This window comes from Pelobates fuscus, chromosome 3, assembly GCF_036172605.1.
Source record: "Pelobates fuscus isolate aPelFus1 chromosome 3, aPelFus1.pri, whole genome shotgun sequence".
NCBI lineage: Eukaryota > Metazoa > Chordata > Amphibia > Anura > Pelobatidae > Pelobates > Pelobates fuscus.
The window spans coordinates 199,901,596-199,920,448 of NC_086319.1; the positions used below are offsets into that span (position 1 = coordinate 199,901,596).

General features: G+C 37.1%; 1 protein-coding gene across 1 annotated transcript in view; it reads right to left on the minus strand.

Moving 5' to 3' along the window:
- HMGXB3 (HMG-box containing 3) overlaps nucleotides 1–18,853 on the minus strand; it is a 68,656-nt gene that overhangs the window by 14,652 nt on the left and 35,151 nt on the right. The window contains exons 6-13 of the mRNA XM_063447899.1: nucleotides 17,744–17,875; nucleotides 12,721–13,097; nucleotides 10,151–10,332; nucleotides 8,990–9,087; nucleotides 8,282–8,359; nucleotides 5,023–5,172; nucleotides 3,268–3,581; nucleotides 21–148 (exon numbers count right to left, since the gene is read on the minus strand). Of these exons, the coding sequence (XP_063303969.1) occupies nucleotides 21–148; nucleotides 3,268–3,581; nucleotides 5,023–5,172; nucleotides 8,282–8,359; nucleotides 8,990–9,087; nucleotides 10,151–10,332; nucleotides 12,721–13,097; nucleotides 17,744–17,875 (1,459 nt within the window). The remainder of the gene's footprint in view (nucleotides 1–20; nucleotides 149–3,267; nucleotides 3,582–5,022; nucleotides 5,173–8,281; nucleotides 8,360–8,989; nucleotides 9,088–10,150; nucleotides 10,333–12,720; nucleotides 13,098–17,743; nucleotides 17,876–18,853) is intronic.

The following is an 18,853-nucleotide window of genomic DNA, read 5'->3' on the forward strand; positions in this document are numbered from 1 at the left end:
ACCACATCTCTGAAGCTTACCGGTATATATGTCATTAAAGCTATGAATAGCCAGACATTCCGTGTTCTTGCAGATCTTGACCTGAGTAGTTACTACTTGCAGACGACTAGCTGTTAATAGCCAGCACTTTTGAGGTCCAGCCTGTGAGCTGTAAAATACAAGTAGTTAGAGTTTAACTGAAGAGAGGTCATGTGAAAACTCTGCATTGACAGGGAAATGTATAAAAATAGGTCTAGACAGTTTATTTTTAAAATAGGAAGGCTGATTCTCGTGCACTCTAGGATAAATCTTGTTCATTACCAGGTGAATGAGTCAATGAATGCAGGAAAAAAATGATAAAGGTTTTCTGGATGATTTGTAGAAGAAAAACAAACACATAGGCTCAAAGCTTGGCACTCTCCATCTCCAAATTTACTCACCCCTCTGCACTTCTCCAGCCAAATTGATAACAACAAAAAGGACAGCACTCCTTTTATTTTTGCAACAGTCAATTAGCTGCTCCAAAATTCAAGTCATATACTTCTAGCCAGGCCTTAAAAGTTGCTAAGTGACTAAGTTACTAAGCCTGGAGAGTGCATAGTACACACACTAGGGGTGCCTCTTTACGCACCAATAGTTAGTGGTGAGTGGAAATTTTGAGCCCTGGGCTGCTTTATGTAAGACAGCATAGCAGTAACAAATAACGAACATTTAAGACCTCCACACCAAAAGTCAGTGTTTCAATTTATGTATTCAATGTCCTTTAATACAGGGAATTTAGTTGACATCAAAAACTCAATGTAGTGGATTTTTAATATTTGTTTTGCCTTTGCTGCAATTACTGTAAGAAGCCTTTTCTACTATTAAATGTGAGATTTCAATTTGTGTTATTGTAGTAATAACATTGTTATGTCACCATTCTGAGACAGAACATTAACATAGTCAATCGAGTCTGTTCTGTTACTTGTCAGCATGGCAAGTGGACTAAACTTTAAGAGGAAACGTTATTATATGCTAGGATGAATTACATATTCCATTTTCGCTTACATTTATATTAAGGATTTAGCAAATGGCCTCTTAATCTAGTTCAGACAAGGCAAAGCAAACATTGCAAATAAAAAGAGGGGAAATCATTTGTGCTCTCTCTCTAAGTTTTCTCAATGCTGACTGCTAAGGGCAAATGACCAAGTTTACAGCAATTACTGACAGGGAGCTAAGATGGAGGAGCCCAGTTGCAGAATAAAAAGAGGTTTGGATTTCTACATTTAATTCTATTTTTCACAATTTACAAATATATATCTGTTAAACATAGGTTTCAGTACACATAATATAAAAATCCTATAAAGTGACAATTCTCCTTTAAGTCTGTGATTGCTAACTGCATATCCACATAATGCTCAGTCAGTCTGAAGGCTGAAATATGCCATTCTTACTAAGTAACTTGAAAAAATAATATAAACTGAAATTATACGTAAAACTGATTATGTGCGTTAAAATGTTACAGTGCAAATCAAAGTGTTTGTCAAGCACTTTTTTTTCCCAAAATGAGAGGAAGAAAATTAAAGCTGATGTTTTGAGAAACATATGAAACATAAAAATCAAAATAACCCGTTGTGACATGTAGTTTGATATGATATATACCATGAAAGAGAATACATTCTTTCTAGAGGGGCACAAATACATGTTATGTATTGCAAAATGAAATACATCCCAGATTTAAGATGTTGACAACCCAGGTAATATAAATTTACATCAAAAGATTCAAATTCAAATTTTATTAAGTCTTGCCAAATCTGATTTTAGAGATTAAATTGGATAAAGCACATTTGTGATAAGAATATATTCAAATCCATAAAAAAATGCATATTGACTTTTTTAATTTACGAATCGTATTTTTTATATTTTTAGAGCAATATGATTCCATTTTGGTGTTACAGCTTCCCTCTGATAAATCAATATAATTTAATGCAAGTCCATTCCTATTTTGCATAAACAGATATGTGTTTTCCTCCGGCAAACACCAAAAACATAAATAATAATATACATAATAGGAAAAGAGGAAATTCCCTGGTGATAAAGGATTGAATTGCTGTGCTGCAGAACGGACTTGGAAATTTGGGATTGGAAGTGGAGACTATACTGTGGAAGAAGATATACCATTAAGTGGATATGACCCTACAGGGGAGATATGTCCGTATACCATATCCTCATTGTGAGTGCAATATTTATTTTTTAAGGCTGTTGACTGTTGTTTTTCCCAGTGCTATCTACTACATATCTCTACAAGTGATTGTAGAAGAATAGCACGGGCACAATTCTATTCCGATTCTATATTTTACTTGATTTATCCTTAGCCTTGTGTATATACAAGGTTTACAAGTTTATGTAAGTGCTCATTTTCACTTAGGTGTTGGTTACTTGTATCACCAGGGAAATTTCATCTTTTTCTACTTTGTATATTATTATAAACAGCCCAAATACCTGAAAATATACACATTAATGTGAATGTGATTTCAATTACAGACTCCACACTGAATTTATTAGAGCCTAAAGAACCATTTAGAAAGATCATGTAGGAAAATGGTTTTTTTTTTTCTATTTAAAAGGGGTAGAAAAATTAATAAGATTAATTATTCAAGATGCCTGGTTTAAAGAGCAGTGGTGACATCTGCTTTATATTACACAGAACCATGACATAAATAGTATTTTCTCTGATGAAACAATACTCTAAACATCCACAATTGTGCCATCTGTGCATTATTTCTAAATATATCTATGCTGTTTTCCATTTTTAAACCATAAAGCAGATCATAAAAAGGCCCAACATATGTTGGAACTGCAAGTGCTATACATAGATATAGCTTTTAAAATTAATTCTTATTGTGCGTTATAGGACAATAGTCTTGAAAAACACAAAATGGCCAGAAAAATCTGATGGAAAGATGAAAATCTGATGGAAAGATGAAAAGCTGATCGAAAGTGCAAATATAAATTACATAAATTAGGTTTTTGTACTTTGTCTATCCCAACCTTGTTCTCTAGAAAGAAAAAATAAACAATATTAGAGTTATTTACTAAAGTGAGAAATCAATAGGAATTTTACATTTAAAGCGAGAGTAGCTCAATAGAAAGCACAGCTGACTTTTTCCAGTTTGGTTATTTTGATCTTAAATTTGAAATGTACTTTGCATTCACCTTGAATTCTCACTTCGGTGAATAACCCAATATGTAAATTTGAGGATGCATGCTAATAAAAAAGGCAATGAATGGAGGGTTTAGGAAACTTACTTATTTTCCTCCGTAAATAAGGCTGCTGCACAGAGTAGGCAATGGGTAGCAGATGGCTCGTAGAAGCTTGCCCATGAGGTTTGCTCTATTGTAACCGTGCCATCACTGACGTTGGAAAGAACAAGACGAGAACTGTTGAGTTCTTGTATTAGAACAAACACCTCAGACAATTCACATTCATTCTCAGGTATCTGAACGGTTTTACGGAGAAGTTGAAGTGTTGATTGCCTTTGAGTTTCCTTTTGAGACTGAGTCAGGGGCTCACTGTCACTCATCACTTTCTGAACACAAACTTGTGTCTCCGGTGGAGAAGACTGTGAGAGCAAGAAAAGTTACATTTATAAGTTTCAGAATATCTCTCTCCAAAGAGTCAGCAAAAAAAAATTATTAAATTATTAATGAAAAGACAGGATATTTTTTTATCAAGGTTTTAGGAAAGTGCTATTTATTTTAAGTAATAATTATGTTAAAATGTTTTCAAGCAGGTTAGCATGGACTAAACAATTAATAAAAAATATGGACTAAAAAATAAAACAAATGTTAAAAAAAGTAACAAATGTTTACAGAACCACTTTATTCCCACATTCAATTTGTAACAGATCAAATAAATGTTATGCATATAAATGTTATTTTAGTGGTTATGGTGACAAGACTGCCCTTGTACCCTTAGTTGTAAGGAGAATAGAACCATTTTAGAATGGTTTGACTTCTACCTGGGATCCATGAGGAACTGCTCACATAGTCAAAAGCTCCTGCTTAGGAGCTTCCATTAGCTCTCTTGAGCAAAGCCCCACAGTACAGGGCTTAGCTCATTGGCTGAGAATGACAGCTGATTCATCTCAGGGAATGACCTAAGCCTAGCATAGGTGTACAGCGAGCTTCCTGACACTGTGGCTGAAAACAGTGGAGCGGACATGGTGACTACTTAAAATTGGGGGAAAGGGTAAACAAGGTCCCTGCCGAGACAATAACCACTACGATTAGGGAGCTTGAAGTGTTCCTTTAAGTAGAAAGTGACAGCTCTGTCCAGAAGGCACTGTTAGTTCTGGACCACTGCCCCACTGATTGCAAATGGATTTGGACTTGCTACAGCAGTGTTCTCCAAACTCTGGCCTTCCATATGTTGCTGAATTACAACTCCCATGATTCTTTGCATGAAATAGATAGTCAGGGAATCATGGGAGTTGTAGTTCAGCAACATCCAAGGGTCAGAGTTTGCAGATCCCTGTGCTAGAGCGTGGTCAGGCCTAGAAAGTGTGGAAGATAGCGCAAAGCTTTCAGGTGTCTCTGAATACAAGACCAGATAGCTTTTGGGAAGCCTGATACACCATCAGAATGTCCATATGACATAAAGTCCCTTTGTGCTAACTTGTTAAAAAGATATCATCCACATATGGTGTGAATAAAATACTCAAAGTGTGAACCCAGAACTTAAAGGACAACTGTCATCTCATTTTTGCTTCTCATTAAAAAAAAAAAAAAAGTTAATTACATTTAAATAAAGGTCATGATTTTTTTAAATTATGTATATTGATTATATTGTATGTCTTTATTTCAGGTTTTATAGTTGTACCCTATTAAATTTATTATAAACTCGAAAGTTTTCAAAGTGAGCCTTTCCTATTTCTTGGTTCAGTATGCTAGAGAATTCTAGGAAATTGGAACATGTACTAACGCATATAATTGAACAGTTTTTAACAATAACGACACAATTTAGTTCCCTTTAGTATGCATGCACAATATACATACACTCACTGGGATTCTGGGTCCTTTTTCTGCTTTGTCTTTTGATAAGTTTGAACCACATTTGGGGCATACTTTTGGCTTATGCCTATTGGTATACATGAAGTTGCATAATGGGTTCTTACACTTTCCCCTGCCTCTCTGTGTCGCCAAGCCCAAGTCCTAATGGAAGATGAAGGTAAAAAAATAATAATTTGTATTTTGTTAGATTTTTATAGGACAAATCCATAGCAACGATGGCACTTACCTTGTAAAATACAAAGGTTAGTGGATGAATTACATTTTCTCATGGTACTCAGCCAGTCTAACAAATTGCTATTTCTTTAAAAAGGTATGTAATAAACATTTATAAATGTATTCTAAATTTAGTCAGATTGCATTATTGGGCACACCTCTCACCTAAGTGAGTTTCTGCTATCAATAACACTTAATGCCTGTCTTTTATCAACACGCATAGCAACATGTCCTCAGTGGTACTCACTTTAACTAACCTAGGTTTTGACCTTGCTGGGGTCCTGAGGTTTTAAGAGTTATTAAGGTCATACCACTCAGAATATGCATGTTTAGTTACTTTACCGTCTATGCAAATGGCTGTCTATTTATACAAATATCTGTAAAGAGACAAAAATGATTACAGATTTTCACCACTAGATGGGTGTGCAGCAAGCACTACTGTTGAAAAACTAACTAGAGTGTGTGTTAGCCAAACATATTGCAGACAATTATCATATTTTGACAATACAATGCAGGTCCAAAAAAAAAGATACTCTCTTTGAAATTGGTGCAGGTTACACTGCAAACAGAAAATACAGATACAACTAAAATGAAAACTCAATCAAGTTTAACCAAATAAATGCTCATATTATAAAAAGAAAAGAAAACTAAAAGTGAAAAGTGTAATCTTTGAGATTTGTGATCCCAGCATTATGTTGAAAATAAAAAATGCAAGCTTGGTGATGTTCAACAGAAGTGTGTTATTTTGTCAATGTATTTTATCATCAGAGAGTTGAGCAACCTATTACTGACATTGTTATGAAGCACTCTGAAACGTTATAGTTAAAATGAAATGTCATTCCATGAGCAAATTCTCAATGTTGTAAGGCAGAATAGAATTACTTATGGTAAAAGGCATAATCTGCTACAGAAAATATGGAACACCCTAGCAGCATGCTGAATAATACGTCTATCTCTTACAATAGCTAGGCATTATTGTGCTATTGTGTCTATTGTGTTTTGTACAGACGTAGGCTGTTTCATGCACACACATTCAGTATTATTCTGCTCTGTGGATAATTAGAATGAACACTACAATAAAAAGAGTCTGTGATGACACATGTGACAGTTATATCTGAGCAGAAACATGTGTTTCGAAAAATGAACACAGTCCAGCGCCTACTACACACTGCACTTAAAATGTTGTTTATTTAAAATGTATAAAGCTTAAAGGAATACTATAGGGTCAGGAACACAAACATTTATGAAAAGACAGTGTTTACTGCAAAAAGCCTGAAGGGAACGAATATACTCACCAGGACAAATACAATAAGCTGTAGTTGTTCTGGTGACTATAGTCTCCCTTTACAATCTAATTTGAATTTTTGCAGCATTTTCCCTGCATGTATGTAATGTTTTCTCCATCACATTTATTTATTTTGTTTAGGCAGCATTTGTCATGCCTAGTGGAAATTGTCGTCTACTGATAGTATGAGCTGCATGTGCATATATGGATCTTGGTTGTGTGTACACACCGAACACATGGGTACATTATTGTGAAGATAGATACAAAGAACTTTGGGAGTTAGAAGAGAACCCAAGATATTATGTGCAACCATGGCAATTAAACCGGGGTTTATAATAAGAGTTGACGGCATATCAACAATAAACAAATATTCTTCTAAGGTGCGGTTATTCACTAAATTTAAATAGTCTGGGGTTGACTATGTAATCGCTGTTTTAGGTGAAAATAGCTGGGTTGCAGAATAATTTCACCTATTTCAACCAAATAATGCAATTTCTAATCCTGTGTATGCTTCAGAATAGCAAATTTAGTTTGAAAGTGTATAGATGGTAAGTGCGCATTTCAAGCCAAGCATTTGTAAGATTGCAGAGATTTAAAGGACCACTATAGTGCCAGGAACACAAACTTGTTTTCCTGACACTATATGGTTATTAGGTTCCCCCCCCCCACCCTCATGGCCCCCCTCCCGCTGGGCTGAAGGGGTTAAAACCCCTTCAGCCACTTACCTTAATCCAGCACTGGGCTACCTCAGTGCTGGTGACCTCTTCCCCTCATGCCGACGTCAGTGCCGAATGCGCATGCACGGAAACAGCCACGTGTGCATTCAAATTGCCCATAGGAAAGCATTACTCAATGCTTTCCTATGGACGTCCAGCGTCTTCTCACTGTGATTTTCACAGTGAGAATCGCGGAAGCGGCCTCTAGGGGTTGTCAGGGAGACAGCCACTAGAGGCTGGATTAAACTCTCAGTGTAAACATAGCAGTTTCTCTGAAACTGCTATTTTTTCAGCTGCAAGGTTAAAACTAGAGGGTGCCTATAGTGGTCCTTTAACTGAATATGTGTACTGTACTGTTACTTATTTAATCAAAACTAGCACTTTTCAAAACATGCTCGAGTGCCAGCAGTTTTAAAAAAAATGTCTCCATTCATAAAGAAAAGTAAAATATATGTATCTTTTCAGCTGAACATCTTGAGATAAATTACAATCCAGGGTCAGTAACTGATCAATAATGTTTTCTTACTTTTGAGCTGAATTGCAAGACAGTTTTCAAAGATATCACAATCCAAAGTTAATGGACCGTTTCATTTTCTGACGGTAATGCTGCTGAATGTTAGAAAATGTCAACAACCTAAAACCAGTTAACATTATGCTTGTGCTACATACACTGTATCTACATTTACACAACAATAAAAATGAAACTGGACATAGTAAAGAGAAGCATAACCGATATATCAAAAACATGAAGTTTAAAGAACATAGCAACATAGAATGTGATGGCCCAAGAACCATTCGGCCCATCTAGTCTGTCCAATTTTCTAAATACTTTCATTACTCCCTGACCTTATCTTATAGCTAGGATAGCATTATGCCTATCCCACGCATGCTTAAACTCCTTCACTGTGTAACCTCTACCACTTCAGTTACCATGCGTCCACTACCCTCTCTGTAAAGTAATACTTCCAAAAATGATTTTTAATCCTTTGCCCTTCTAATTTAGAGGGTGGTTTTTGTTAAGAGCGTTGAAACTTACCAAGGTTACAGGGCTGCTATATTTGGTCAGAACCTTTAGCTGCGGCTGTGATGCAGGTCCTTGGGGATCACTCCTTATCTACATACATAGTAAATGATAGAAAAAGGAGTTTCCTGTCAGTTTATCAATAACCACTATATCTTTTGTGGAATAAGATACATTAATTCAAAGAGGTAATACAGCAAGTGTCAGAGGCATAATCTAAAGAGTTTGTTAACAGAGCACAAAAGAACGCCACAGCAGACATTTTGCCTCAGCTTTGAGCACATGAAAAGTGTGAAAGTGCTCTTACATTCACACGACTCAAGGACTTCACATAAGTGTTTTGTCTGTGATTTTCTCTGGAGTGTCAATGAACCAGAACAGCAGAAAAATAAAAAAGGGATGGCATGCCAAGGATCCCCTGCTAGCCTGATCAAAGACATTTGTCAGGTATGTTAACGTTAGTTCAACAATCAACCAAACCTATGTTTTGTGCATGCAACATTGAATCTTCATCAGCGATTTTTAGAATATGGAATAGAACATTTTCTATAGGCCAAAAACTTCAAGTACAATAATTTATCTTACTCATTTGCAATCAATATTGCTAGCATATTGATTACATTCTATTCTGAGTTTGTAGTTAACTCTGTCATCCACTCGCACGTGTATACCTGGTCTACTTTAAGAGTTGGAACTTATATAGAGTTCAATAAAAGATTTTACCATTATTTCTTGAGTCAAAGGCTGTGGCAGCACAGAATGGCCAAGCTGCTTCAAAGTACTGGGTTTTAGACCAGAGGCGTTGATGGAGCTGTGCGTCTCTGTGCAAAGAGTAAAAAATAACATATATAATACAGCTAGAGGAATAGATAAGCTGAGCATGCAACTGCAAAACATGATATGTCAGCCAAATGCCCTGCACATATACTATAATCTCCGGAACGTAAGAAACAGCAGAAAATAAAAGGCATGAAATGTAAGTGTACACGGAAGAAATAGTATTTTGGAGTACACAAAACATAGGATATTTTAAAGGAACAATCGAGAACTAAATGCATAAAAACAAACACAAATAAAACCAATTTCGGATGTTTCGATTTATGTCAGGTACATCCATTAACAAGCTAAGAAGATTAGTAGCGGAGATCTGTGTGATGCCATGGGCACTAAAGATTTATTTTTGTTTTCCTTTCTTAGACTGAGGTAAATCCATTCTGGAGTCTATTTTGAAAGCAATTTTCTATATTACAGAAGAAATGTAAACCCCTGTGTGATACAGAAATGCTTCCTGCATGTACATCTGGCTTCACAATGTAATGGCCATTATCTGGGATCTTCAGGTGAAAGATCAATCTTCTATAGGAAGACGATGCAGAACAAAGAAAAGGGTGCAGCTCAAGGAAAATGTGCAGCACAAATCTCATTAACGGTGCAGCTGCAGAATAAATGTCACGCGGGGGGGAATATATATGTACTATATGATTCTGTGGGGAGAAAGTACAGTACAAAGTTCACACAGGAGGTATTAAACCGCTCTGGTGGTAAATGTTTTAGAAAACCATAGTAAAAAAGGATGATTTATGTAGAACATAGATGGTACACATAGGTCATGCAGGGGAAGGTTTAGCTATTCTCAGTGGAATGGCAGAGAGGTGCAAAGCTAATGTACCTGCAGCACAAAACTCATCAATTTAAAAAATGAATAGTATATGTATTACTAAAGAAAAAATGCAGTACTAACTTCAAATACCTCAAAGGTGGAAAGTGAAAGCACAAGTATGGGAGGAAAAGGTGAAGGGAATGACTATACAGCAGGGCCATATTGGAGTAATAATGAAACCCTTTTTTTTTTATATACAAATAAAGAATCGGATGGCCACTTACCAGATTTTAAAATAGTCAGTCCATTACCAACACATTTTGCATTTAAACTTCTGTTTGTATTGGCAGGGGCAGGTAAAATGGCCCGGATTGGTCTGGCAGCTGCCAGTGATGTTGTGCGTTGTTTTGTTGCGCACTTTGCTTCCTGTGTTTTCTGGGCGGTTGCAGAAGACAACATCTCTCCTCTGCAAAGAGACATTTTTATTTAAATATAAGAGCAAACACTGCAGAAAGCAATGAAATCACCATTTTCATACGGTATATTTGATAATTTTAAAAGGACACTCCAGACCTCTCAAGCACTTTAGCTTGCTCTGTGTGTGAAGAGTATGTTCTCTTTTCTTTTTCCATTTCCCGCCTCCCCCCCCCCAATTTTTTTTTACAGATTTCAATAAAAATTGGCACTTTTATAAATTAATTTTGATATACCACCCTGACTGTCAATTTAGACAACCTGTCCTGTTATTTGCTGGACGTTTAGCTTAGTGGAGCTAAACGCAAGAGGCAGGTGTTCTATCTATATCACTTCCGATGACGAGAGATGTGCGCTAGCAGGTCTCGGGGTATAGAATTCTGGCGCCTGATCAGCTGTGCCACTAATCAGAAGGCTGTGCCGCGCACATCCTTCAGTTATAGAAATCTGACGGCTGTACTGTGCATGCGCGTGGCACGTCCTTCAGATATAGAAACACAGGAGATGGGGTTAATGAAGGTGACACACAGGAGATGGGGGTTTAAGGCAGAATTCTATCAGACCAGCTAGCGCGCATGCACCGGAAGTGATGTTGGTATAGAAATCTGATATAGATATAGATTCCTGATAGAACACAGGCAATTACCCAGAGTACCTGCCTTCAAAGACCTCTCATTGAAGTCTGCAACTGGATAGCCACAGGGCTGGGTAGAAGGGGAAGACTGAGACAAGAGCTCTTTAGCTTTTGCAAGTTGTTTTTAGAGTTACCCAAATTAATTTAAATGCACAATTAAATGCATGCATGTTTTAATTGGAATATATGTACTAAACAGAAATTTTATTTTATTTGGGCAGTAGAGCATTCCTTTATTATTTTACTACATTGTGTTGAAAATAGATATATTTTTGAGAACTGCATTTTCATTTTATTTTATTTTGTTTATGGAAGCATCTCAACAGATCTTTCATAAACTTACTATAACCGCAATGACAAACATTTTTTTTAAAGTGGATTTGCCCCTTTTTCCAGTTGTGGTAGATATTTAAATATAGATAAATATAGAGACTATTTGTAAAACCTTTATTGCTGGCAAACATATAAGAGTTTGCTTCTGATTTCTAAAATTGGTTGAGGTCATCCAACACTTGAGTAACATGTAATAAGTGAGAAAAGGAAATCACCTGGTTATAATAAACATTCCAAATAAGCATAGAAAACAATTAAGCTGAAGTAGTCCAAGCAGAATGAGAAAAATACAGCCTGACAGATACATTTCACTCCTACACAGGTAGCACAGTAACATCCATGTAGCTTTTGTTCAGAGTATGCATAATTGTTATGGAAATAAAGCCAACAACTGTGACCACATGCAAGGTGAGTACTAGTGACATTTTGGGCAGTTCATTAAGTGCCTCACTAGGCAAATTGAGTTTGGCAGCAAATTCATTTTTCACTTGGGCAGTTTATCAAATTGGGTGAAATGAAGTGAGGAGAAATGAAACATTCAGAATAATAACTAATCACATGAGCCTTTTCTGAACAGACCTCCAACTGTTAATTGCAAAATCAATAACACTGATGATGCACCTTGGTTACCTACTGCAGCAATAAGCTTGCCACATCATTTATGAAAACCATATAGCTTATAGGGAAATGCATCAATGCACAAGATACATAATGCTAGGCTTGACTCAAACCGAACTCTTCAAGCACCTGTGCTTCATAGAAATATTCTGGTTAATAAACCTTTTTTTCTTATCACTATACTACAGCACTCGATTTGATATCATGATCTCACAACGTTTTCTATGAAGGTTCAGGATACAGGATTTGTTAAAGCGAGCAGTGGTATTTCAAAATATTTGACTATTTGCCAGCTATTTAGCCATTTGGATCACCACAAAGCTTCTCGGGCTAGCCCTGCCAATTGCAAATATTATAAATGATGCCAAATTGCAGATCGTCAGTACCAGTGTAGAGGTGTAAATGATAAAAATGTTTTGGTTATGCCAAAAAGCCCTGGAGTTCGTCTACTGGGGAAGCCCAGTTCCTAGTCTGTGGAACAAACCAATAGCCTTGTTTTTACTAAATCTTTTACAGTTTTACAGTTGTAAATTTAGTGTGCACCTCTAAACCATATATTCATTTATTACTAGACGGCAAATCTTGGTGTGGTAAATATTGTGGCAGTACTATGAACTGATCTGTGTGTCTGAAAAGGTAAGTTTAATGTCGGCACTTGTCCTATTTTAGTTAAATTTGCTTTGTCTAACTATTATACCCAACCTCTCTCTCATTCACATTATGTTTAAATATGTGGAGTCATCTTACATGACAAGAAGTCCAGACTTTTTATTCATACTATTTGTGGGAACTTACTCTGCACTGGAGATCTGGCATTCCATGTTCTCATGTTCAGCTGAAGACTGTGTTTTGTTGTGAGGGTCATCAGTTTCCACCTTCTCTGTAGTTTCAACCTCCAAATTAATGCTCTTGTCTTTGCTGCATGTGACTCTTACTGGGGTACCATCCAAGTTGTGTGAGAAAATGTGCAGGTCTGAAATTATGACCTCTTCCCACTCGCCACCACATGCTGGTGAAGAAGCATGAAGGAGCTGGGTAACTGCCTCATTGTTCTCTTCAGTTGATTTAGAGCCACTTGCAATGTTGGAAAATGGATCTTCGAGGACTGGATGTTCAGACAGCGGTGTTACAATGTTGGAGGTGGAAGGACATTTTTCTTTGGCCGGTTTAGTCTTAAAAGAATACGATTGGTATCTTGTTAATATATTTTAAAACAAATAAATGTTGATGATGGCTGTGGTTTATTTAATGTCATCTAACTCTCTAATACTCCCACTTTGAGTTAGGAAACAACTTGTGCAAATGTGAAAAATTCGGAGTAATTCAAAATAAATATTTCAAGAAAATCACAAATCTATCATTCATGGAACTGCTTCAAAATATCCCCACACATTTGAGACTCTCTGATATTGTCTAAATAGGCCCTGCATACACAACTTATTTTTATAAGACACGCTTAGAAATGATTTAAATATTTTTGCATAAACTATTAATATGTTTTTATATTTAATATATTATTAATAAAAAAATATTAAAAATATATCACATATAAAAAATATGAAACATTTAAATAATTTTTCATAATAGTAAATCATTTAAAAAAAGTTAATCCAAAAATATTAAACAATTAAAAAAAAAGTATCCAACTATTTTAATTTAATTTGTTTATTTATAAAATATTTTACCAGGATGGATACTATATCCTGGGTCCACAAAACATTGCATTGTTATAATAGGATACAATATTATAAAAAATACAATAAACAAAATAAATAAATAAATAAATAAATAAATATATATATATATACACACACACACATATATATATTCATAAGTTTAATACATAACGGGTAATAAATACATTCAACTATGACAGGTGCATTCTGTGCTGAGGTATATTGCCATAGGTCTCTTAAAAGATTATAGATTGAATGAAGATTTGACTGTGTCCCTGAGGTTATTCCAGAATTGCGATTCTCTGTAGGAAAATGAGAATTGAGCCACTTGTGTTGTGTTGCGGTTTGCTAAATAAAGTGCTGGTACTGGATCGGAGGATATAGGAGGTTGGAACTGCCGGGGAGAGCTTTCTACTCAGGTAGGGTGGGAGCTTCCCAAAAAAGCTCTTATGCACAAGGCTGGAAAGATGAAGAATGCGTTGGGACTCCAGCGACAGCCAGTTTAGCTCTTTTAACATGTCACAATGGTGGTTAAAGTAATTGCATTCTAGTACAAAGCATGGATTATATAACGTATTAAGTTTATTAAGGCGGTTTGCGATTCAGGTGCATAAACGACATCCCCATAATCAATGACTGGCATTAGCATTTGTTGCACTGTTTCCTTACTGTAGGGCTTAGGCAGGATTTGTTTCTGTACAGGGCACCTAGTTTTGAAGAGATTTTTTGAATGTGAAGGCCAAAGGATAGATTGGGGTCTAGCAACATACCTAGATATTTAAAAGAACAGACTGCTATTTGTGCTATTTGAATTTGTTCCGATACATGGTTGTTGATTTTGTAATTTAGGTACAGTTCCAAAGATCATTGGTTTAGGAGCACAGCCTCAAGCTGCGGTAGATTGGGTTTACTAGCGTAGATTATAGTGTTGTCTGCATACATGTGTACAGTTGAGGATTTACAGACGTTCGGAAGATCATTTATAAATAATGTGAATAGCAGGGGGCCGAGTATGGAGCCTTGGGGAACACCACACGTGACTGGAAGAGGGAGGGAGCCTCTATCAGAATTGGCCACATATTGCCATCTGTCTGCAACATATGATCGAAACCAGGTTAGCAGACGATCACCAATGCCTGTGTTTTTATGTTTTTGCAAAAGAATGCCATGGTCTGCTGGGTCAAAGGCCTTGGCAAAATCAAGGAAAATAGCTTGAGTTACTGTCCATTTTCACAGTGGATGGTTGGGAGTGGATTGTGGGGGTTTGTATGCTATTTATGATTTTCCAAAAGTTTCTTGGGTTTGATATGTTATTGTTCAAATTTTCACTGAAATATTGGGCCTTTGCCTTTTTGTTTGTTTTGTGCATGCATTTCGCCATTGTCTGTAGGTACAGGGATCGTTCATGGCGCCACTACGCTTGAACTTTGACCACAATGAATCTCTAAACTGGTACATTTGAATGAAGTCAGCTGTAACCTAGGGAAGGTGCGTCCCTTTTATTCGCAGAGGTGCATGCAAATACAGAACACTCAAGAGCAGGGACTGAAAAAATGCAATTGCAGAGTCTAGACCTGGTATTAGACCTTATCTGTGCCATGATATATTCTTGAGATAGTTTTAAAAAGATTCAAGATTACATTTTTTGAAAGACCTGGTGATTATAATCTTGGGAGGGGGTTTAGTGGCCTTTATTTTGCGTATGCAATACACTAGACAGTGGTCACTGAAACTGTTAGGGAGAACACTCGCCTCCTGGATTCTGTCAGGACAATTAGAACAAATCCAATCTAGCAAGGTATGGTTAATATTAATGCAAGTTGGGGAGGAAAGTAATTGTGTTAGCTGCAAAGTCTTAAACAGCGTACATGATTATTTTTAGGATTCAGCCAATCAATATTAAAATCTTCAAAAACCAACAGTTCACTTTTTTGGTTTTGAGCTACAGTTTCACTAAGTAGTTGGGCTATGTTAGAAAGGGAGTGCACCGGAGAGTTAGGTGGGCGGTAGATTCCAGCAACAATGACTGAAAGGGATCTCAATTGTGCCAGAAGCCAAATCCAAGGCAGAAAAGGAGTTATAGTTTTTTAACCCCTTAAGGACACATGACATGTGTGCCGTGTCATGATTCCCTTTTATTCCAGAAGTTTGGTCCTTAAGGGGTTAAATGAGTAAATTTTATGGACTTGTCATAGTTACATAGTTGAAAAGAGACTTGCGTCCTTCAAATTCAGCCTTCCTCACATATGTTTTTGCTGTTGATCCAAAAGAAGGCAAAAAACCTAGTCTGAAGCGCTTCCAATGTGATCTAACGCGTTTCGTGGGTGTCAGCCCCACTTCAGAGACAGGATGTTCCTGTCTCTGATGAAGTGGGGCTGACACCCACGAAACGCGTTAGACCACATCACAATCAGCGGGGTACGGACGCAGATTGTAGAACCAGCAGCTGTTTTTTTCCACTGAGCACAGAGCACTCCAAGATCTGGGGACCGACCGGCAAGTAACGTGCATCACCCAGAGTGAGGTCTGGGATGCACGCCAACCTCACGAACAGCCGGCAGATAGTGATTTTCTCTGCAACATACTATCCATATCCATCCAGATCGGTCCCTGTGGTTAAATCGGAATCACCAATACAGATGTGCTGGTAACAATCTTGCAAACCATCCCTGACTGTTATTTTTATAGATTTTTATTCTTTATATATTTTAGTACTTTGAACGTTTTGGCACAGTCACTTTTGCCTAATAAACTTTGTATCATTTAGAATTCTCATTCATCATTTTTAATTTATTGGATTCTATTGGATTCTACTGATTGCACTACATTATGGAATACAGTTATTTGTACTGTATCTCTACCCTATAAGATCTATATCTTTGGATTACAAAGTACATCATTTGGTATATACTCCACTTACTCTGTCTCTACAGATTTAAAGGCGTATAGACCACAGACTATTGTGTTATTATACACTAATGTTTACATTAATCTCAGTATAATCTAGGAAACAGTTCCTCATACTGTTCTCCTACACATGAAATGGTTAATATCTTTTCTTTATAAAGTATAACATTTGGCGTGTATCAGATTGATTCTGTTTATAGCAGATTTAAAGGTATACACACCACATATACAAGTGTTGTCATTTATCCTAGATTTCTTGAAATATATGCACAAAATTTAACCTAAGCCTTTGTAATGAATCAGCTCCTGGATTCATCACACTGATCCCACGGTGTTAACTATATTATTTTACGTTTTTAGACAGATTTTTGGTAAAATCTCTGCCTATATCCAGTTTTGAGCATCTTCATTACAAGTCATCTCTGTGTGTTGCATTAGGCATACCAGACTAACTCAACACATACATATAGAGACTGTATGCATATGTCTGTGTATGTATGTGTGTCTCTGTATGTATGTGTCTGTATGATACAGACATACATACAGACCCATACATACACATACATAGATACACACAGACACACACATATACAAAATGTTTAAGTCACCCTCCTGTTTCCTACCTTTTTGCAAGAGGGTGACTTTCCCTGGGGTCCAGTGGGGGCTCAGCCTGATGGGAAATCCATCTCCAGCATGGGCCACACGATGGACCCCTTCACGTGCGGCCCCGGCAGTTTGCCGCACGGGCCGGGGCTGCAAAACATGGCGGCGGGTACCCAGTCGCAGGGGTCCGCAGGGCGGCCAAGCCCCCTGGAGTGACGGGCCCGGTTGCAGCTGTGACCCCTGCAAGCGTGGTATGTACGCCAGTGGCAACAAAGCAGGCCATGGTGTGTGATAAATTGTTTTACAGTTTGAGGTGTTTTAAGGGTTATAAGACTGGGCAATAAAATAAAAAAAAATCTAATTCTATTAAGCAAATATCTCTCTCCTATCTATTCGCTTGCTTTATGGATAGGTGTTTTTTTTGTTTGTTTGTTTTTTAGTGTCCCCATGTCCACAAGGTACTTACTTATTTTTTTGAATGCATGCCAAAAATATACAAAAAAAACTGTGCCTAAATATAAATTATGTACATTTAAAAATAATAAAAAAAAGTGTCCCACACAATCACAAATGACTCTTTCTTAAAGTCGCCCAGACCACTTCATCTCGAGGGCCATATAATATGTACTTACTTTTGGAACCCATTTTCCACCTAGAAAGTTGTTGCAAAGGGGGCACTTAGGAGGTTTGTGTCTTGTAACATATGTAAATGAGCAGCTGGGATTAGTGCAGTTTCCACGTCCCCTCCTGGTGTAGGTGGAGGCCTGAAAAAAAACAAGAAAAATAGTTATTCAAGGCCACATTGCCCCTATAGATCAAATATATGCAGCAATTATTTATGGTACAACATGTTAAAGTTCCCCTATCTCATCATGAGGTGATGTATATCTCATAATGATGCGACTTGAATGTAAGATTTCATTGGATAAACCACTTGATACAATCTTATTCTAATTAAAATAATTTCTGTGCATAAACACTCACGGCTTCTCTGTGGCTGTTAGATGTTCTAGTTTAACAAAGAAGCTCTGAATGCGCAGAATTGTGCAAATGAGTCTACAAGGACTAGTCAAGTGATTGAGAAATATGATAAGTAAGCTCCAGCACAGCTCCTGGAATCAATCTTGGCAGCTCTCTTAGAAAGAGGAAGATTAACGTATGAATTAAATCAATAACTCATCATTGGCATAGAAAATAAATGAGCATTATATGTTGTACATAGCCCTCTGTTGTCTAGAATTAAAATTTTTATACTTTATTAGTATTAAGAAAATAGCAGAGGAACGAAGCGGTCGCATTAACTGAAGCTCCGAATTGGCCAGAGAAAGAGTAGATTTACCTGGTGGGATTCTGGCATGAAACTTGACACTTACCTTTGAACCTTGCCTGCTAGAACAATGGGCAGGAAAAATAAAAAAAAACAAAGCCCGATAAAGGGTCTTCCAGCCGTGTATCGGCAAACTCCTGCGGAGCACACAGAGGGCTGTCTGGGACAAAATGGTGCAGGAGGAAGAGGGATCCTCCTATTCACCGGAGGACATCTCCTTTGATCTGGGGGAAGACCCGTCTGTAGATCCAATGCCAAGACCCCCACCAAAAACACCAACTGGTGGTGAGCGGTAACAGCAGACCTGCTCAAATCAATGCTGGCAGACTTGTGTAAAGGCATAAACACAGACTAGGCCTACTTCAAGGAAGCAATTGAGGGAGCCACCGCCAAGATAAATATCTTGGAGGCCTCC